Source organism: Pteropus vampyrus, unplaced genomic scaffold, assembly GCF_000151845.1.
Source record: "Pteropus vampyrus isolate Shadow unplaced genomic scaffold, Pvam_2.0 Scaffold5, whole genome shotgun sequence".
Classification (NCBI taxonomy): Eukaryota; Metazoa; Chordata; class Mammalia; order Chiroptera; family Pteropodidae; genus Pteropus; species Pteropus vampyrus.
In genome coordinates this window covers 18,154,870-18,160,954 of record NW_011888786.1, presented here as the reverse complement: position 1 = coordinate 18,160,954, position 6,085 = coordinate 18,154,870, and the positions used below count along the sequence as shown (strand labels likewise).

Below are 6,085 nucleotides of genomic sequence, written 5' to 3'. Positions count from 1 at the left end.
ATGCAGAGGGTGACTCTGTATGAAGGAAGAAATTCGTAAGTGTGTAGAATCTATAGGCAGAATAGGGTGACTTATTCTATTCATTCATTGAATGCCTTTATGTGATAGCCATTTACTCCAGGTCTGAAATAATTGATGACACAACATATGCAGATAAACATTTTCTCTGTATTTGCACTGACTCTCCCTGCCTGAACCATCCTGCCTCCTGTGCCACCTCTTGAAAACCTCCCCTCCTCTCACCTTGCCTTTGTCTTGTAAACTCCAACTCTGCCTTCTGATCTCGGTCTAACTAACACCTCCACAGGGAACTCATATTGGACCTCCCAGAAGAGGTCGACTTCCCTCAGTGCATATCCTCAGAGCCCCACAATTTTCTCTTTGGGGCAATTATTACTATTGCTATTTAATATTTTTATTATTATTTGATTGATATGTCTCCCAGGTAGCTCATTGAGGTAGGGATACTCTGATTATACTCATCGCTATATTCCCAGATCATAGCATCAAGCGTATAAGAGCATTTAGTAAGTGCCCAGTAACTATTTATCAACTAAGCATGACTCTACATCGACTATGTTGAAAGAATGACTGCCACAGTCTACAAAGATCTTTTAAATATGTTCCCCCCCAAATCATAACTCTTGATAATGCAAAATAACAAAAACAAAATTCCTTTCCTTTAAAAGGAAATTAAAGAAATTCCTTAATATTCATTCCTTGGAGTATTAAAAATATCTGCAGTGTGAATAAACTGGAAACTAAGTCAATGGCTCAGAATATTGACAACTGTCTTTTGAAGGAGGGTGTTTTTCACTTTAGCTGTTAAATCTAGATAATTTTGCAGTCATTTATTTTTCCATCTTCATTTGATTTTTACATTGGTCAGATTGGGAGCAGAGGAGTAGTTTGGGGATCACTGTTAACAATAACAGATGGAGCTTTGAATATAGTAGGGAGTTGGCACCTTGAATAATGGAAATCTATTTTAAGCTACCACAATTGGCTCTATTATCCCTAAAAGGCTTCTAGCTATCTTGGGCTTGTACAAAAGTGCCAATATTTTTATGTGATGAAGATGTTAGAATGATGTACAGCAATAGTGAATTTCTGCTTTGCTACGACAATAAGAAGAAATCATTACAAATGGAAGGTCTTTGAAGCCAGATTAGAGAATTAAATAAGAATAGCCAATTCATCTGAAATTTTCTACATCTATCTTACACTGTAATCTGTGAATATGAACTTGAATTTCTTCCTTTTTTGGAGAAGCTCTTATGAAAAAAAACAAGTACTTTGTAGGTAAGTTTAGACACTTCTTGCCATTGTTTCCAGAAAGAGTCATAGCTGAATCTTCCAAAGCAGGGGTCCCCAACCCCTGGGCCACGAACCGGTACCAGTCTGTGGCCTGTTGGGAACCAACATCAGGAAGTGAGCAGTGGGCAAGCGAGCGAAGTCTCATCTGTATTTGCAGCCGCTCCCCAGCGCTATCATCATCACCTCAGCGCCACCTCAGATCATTAGGCATTAAATAATCATAGAAGCACCAGTTCTCTGGTGCCAAATTGGTTGGGGACCACTTTCTTTTTCTTTTTCCCCCAAAAGTATGAAGGAGAAGAAGGATGCACTGAGGTCATCACCTCCAAGGTTAGCTATCCATAGCCTTCCCCTGCTGAGCACAGATGTGGGTCCAACTAAATTCTGAGCATACTCCTTGAGTGGGCTTAAAATATGCTGGTAAAAACATTCTGTTTTGTACTTAATAGTACTTTCTATTTTTCACAGTATATCAAAATACACCTTTATTACCTCATTTTACCCTTACCTTGATTTTCTTCCTTTTAGCCTCAAGGCACCCACTAGCTTTGCTGAAGTCATAAGGAAATGATCTCAGTAGTTCAGGTGTCATTACCCACTCCTGAACTTTTATACGGCACATGTGGGGTGAGGACAGGAAGCTGCCATCTGGGGCTGCCTGGCTGCTGTTGCCCACAAGGCCACACATGTGCCTCACGTAGGTGAATTTATCTGGCCTAATGTTTTCTTTCAGGCCTGTGGGTTCAGCTTCCTGCAATGGCAGCACGCCAAGAATGATCCATTGCATAATCCAGCTCACACCAACAGGTTTATATAACCAGAAGACTAATGTATTAATTCACAAAGAGTAATGCAGTTGAGAGAAATATGGACCAAAAAACTTTGACAGCAAACACATGTGGTTCTCTCTCCTTAGATAGAACCACAGCAGGATGTCAGATCATAGCCAAGTATTGTTTGTTAGATCTTAAAGTGGATTCTTCTGCCAACTTGAGAGGTTTTTCTTCAATAACTTGAGAGGCCTTCCTCCCCATTTTAGGAGTAGCTTGATAGGCTCATTTAACATTTAATAGGCTTTGGCCTGGGGATTATTTATGAAGATGACTTTTCATGTTTCCACTCTGATTATGGGTTGGTTTTATTGATTAACACTCAGAGGTCACTTATTTTTCTTTCCCCAAATTCCTAGCTGGCAGCCCAGTTAACTTGTAGTGCTTCTTCCCACACCCTTTTGTTAAGAAAAATGAGGCACAAAGAAATTAAATGACATTCTTTCAGTCATTCAACACGTATTTACCGAGTACCTATTAGGTGTCATGCTCCAAGGTGGGTTCTAGGAATTATAACTGTGCATAAAATATAATCTCTGTACACAAAAAGGAGGATAAATAATCAATTACAGCAAAATTGGATACATTCACTATTGGGGAAGTAGAGGTCACAGAGGGTCCTATATAATATGGACACCTAACACTGGTTACTACTTCTTGTTTTGTTTCGTTTTTAGCTGTTTGGGCTTTCCAATGTAATAACCAAGTAAAATTTAGTTGAACAAATAGTTTTGGAGATAAGAGTATAAAAAATTGATGGAGTAAATTCCCTTAGCAGCCAAGAGAGCCTAGTAGGATGAGGACACTTTAGACGTGTCTTTACTGCAGGAGATGTATCTCGTCTTTGACATGAAAACTACCAGGAACAAAGTGAAGACAACACCTTGCAAGTTTCTGTTACTCTGTGGGAATCAAAAATTACTTTGGAAGAATAAGTTAAAGTTAGATGCCAGATGTTATAGGTATAAAGCACTTTTGAAAAGTGTTAGAAATCTTTTTAAAAAATTATCAGAGGGCAACCTGGACATTGTCACGGGCAGTGTGGTAGGGGCTTTATTCGAGAACATAAGGCATGGAGTTTTATTTTTAATCAAAGTTCCTGCTGCTGTTCACTAGATTCAGCCAGGTCAAAACTCCAACTGGGGTTCTTTTTAATTTTTTAGGCTCTTCTGAGGTTCCTAAAAATGTCAAAGAAATGTTTGGTTCAGAGATTTGACAAATTCATGAAAAGACTTCTATGAAGTTTTAAAACATTTCTGACTGTTCTACTGTTTTAACTAGTGTTAGTGAATTAATATAATTCGAAAGAAACTCTATTTCCCAGTGTAGAACAAAAAAAATTCTACCTGTTTTAACTATTCTGAAGAAGATATTAAAATGTCATATATTTTACCTTTTTGCTTTTTTATCAATTTTCCAGAGGTTTTACTATTAGCATATAAGTTACATGACTTTGGATACTAGGAAAAACAGAAGATAATACCCCACTAGAGAGTTACTTTGGAGTAGCCATCATTTTGACAGATAATAGCTTTCTACAGTAAATTATGGTTATACCATACTATAAAACATCAGCAAACTGAATGAATAAGCAAATGGTGAGCAGTTTGGCTTTCTAACCAAAATAGCTCTGTTAATTTTCTTTAATAATTATTTAGTTTAATGAATAAGCTCTTTAGATATTTTAACCTAATTGTCTAAGCAATCATTTGCATGGTAAGTTCATTCTGAATCTTTAATGTGTATCAGAATCAACTTGGATGTCTGTAAACAGAATATCAAAGTTACAAATATATAAGCCCTTTGAGCCAACAATTCTTATTTCTAGGAATTTGTCCTATAGATTTATTCACCTGGGAAAGAAATGACATATATGCAATGTTTATTGCTAGTGTGTTTGCAATGTCAAAAGATTAGACACAATCTAAATAGGAGACTGTTTAAAGAAATGATAATACATCCATACTATGGAATACTAGGAAGTTATAAAAAAAGAATGAGGAATTGCTTATGTGGAAAGATCTCTAAGACATATCTTTAAGCATATATGTATATAGTATGCTACTATAGTATGTAAAGAATGACAAAGATAATATATACATATGTATAAAGATATAAAACTATCTGTCTGTCTATCTATCTATCTATCTATCTATCTATCTATCTATCTATCTATCTATCTATCCATCTATCTATCTATCTATCCATCCATCATCTATCAATAAACAAAAAACCAATAACCTAGGTTGCCTATGGCAAAGGAAGAGGAGAAGGAATGGAAATATGTGATGCGGTGGGAAGTGATTGTCTGGGATATGGGGTAAGAGGGAGACATTCCGCTGAATATCCATTCATAGTGTAAAAATTTTTAATCATGTGAATGTATTCTGTATTCAAAAAATTAAATCCAAAAAATAAGTTATTCTCATTACATTTTTTTCTAATTAAAAGAATAAAATTCCAAGAGAAAATTTAACAGTATTTCTATTTTGGTAACCCATATCAGTGTTTAATCATCTTCATGGACAAGAAGCATTGTATTCTTGATTACACTTAAATCTTCATTTTGATTTCTCTCCTTAAGGAGCAACTACCCAAATTTATCTTTAAATTATAGGTCACCTCATTTCCATCCCTGTTCAGGGCTTTGTATAGAAAGTAAAGACATTTGTAAAGCAAACCCCACAAGTTTTAATATAAAAACTATAAAAGCAAGACTCCAGATTCCGTGGAATAAAAGAGATACCATTATACCATGGACAAGAAGTTTCATCTCTGCCCTTGAAGTCAGCTAAAAATAATATAGGAAGAATTTGATAAAGTCACATAGTCATAGTAAAGAAAGACAGATTAGAATTCCTCTAATTTATAACTTTGCATCTCGATAAAATTGTCTCTGAAATTAATATTCTTCTTAGGGACACATTTCAACAATATGTGATAGAAGGAAATGTTTGAAGTCAGTTTCCAAACTAAAATGTCTGTCTTGTTACATGACATTGTATTTAAAATTTTTTTCCTCTACTTTGTTCCTTCTTAACTATGCTTCAGGCCTTGTGCCTAGGAAGTGGTAGAAAGGAGGAATGCAAGGAAAGAAATAGAGTTGGAAGAAATGGGTTAAAGTTATCAGAGTTGTAGGTAGGAAATTTAGTGAGTGGTGGAAATGCCCAAATCCTTTCTAGATGGAAGGCATATTTCTCTCACTACATTAGAAAATGTTGTATCTGCTTTTGCATACTGCTATTGACTATAGACTAAAACAGTTCTCCTTCTTAAATAGCAGAGACCACGCAGAGGCTGCCCTTGACTCAAGTCAAGGAAGTGCTTTCTCCAATACCAGAACTAGAAGTTCCTTCCACAGTGCATCAGCACGATCAGTATACGCGGTAAGTAATGATTTGGCTTTATCGATGATTCGACTTTGTTGCAAACATGACGAGATCCAAGAAGATAAAGTAGATCTCAAACTACATTTCTATGTTGGTGTAGGAGACAGAAAGTGACGAACTTGCAAAATCAGCTCATATGAATTAGACGACATGAAATAAAATTACTTTTTCCTCCAAGGTGTAGAAAAGACCAGTAAACTCAACTTTTAGTCTGTTAAAAACACGTGCCCCTGGAATGTCACCTCGTTCCTTGGTACTGTTTCCTGAGGTTGTCATAATTCTAGCAGGTCAATTGTTGTTTCAGTTGAAGAATGAGAGAAGAGAGAATGTAAATTTATAAAGCAGAACTACCCATTATCCTCAGTTACTGGAATTAAAATCTTCTCTAAATTTAACATCTGATAGTCTAGATTAATACACATTAATTTCCATGTATCTGAATCAGAAGTGTCTTTGAAAACTTTTTTACTCATTCAATAAATATTTAACAAGTAGCTATTATGTTAAAGGCACTATTGATAGCCATTATAGGGAGTATAAAAATTGTAA

The 6,085-nt window shown here is 35.7% G+C and overlaps 1 protein-coding gene across 1 annotated transcript in view; it reads left to right on the top strand.

Annotated features, from left to right (window-relative positions):
- TMEM156 (transmembrane protein 156) overlaps positions 1-5,537 on the top strand; it is a 32,005-nt gene extending 26,468 nt beyond the window's left edge. Inside the window, exon 6 of the mRNA XM_023534401.1 lies at positions 5,428-5,537. Within this exon, the coding sequence (XP_023390169.1) occupies positions 5,428-5,537 (110 nt within the window). The remainder of the gene's footprint in view (positions 1-5,427) is intronic.
- Positions 5,538-6,085: the final 548 nt, after the last annotated feature.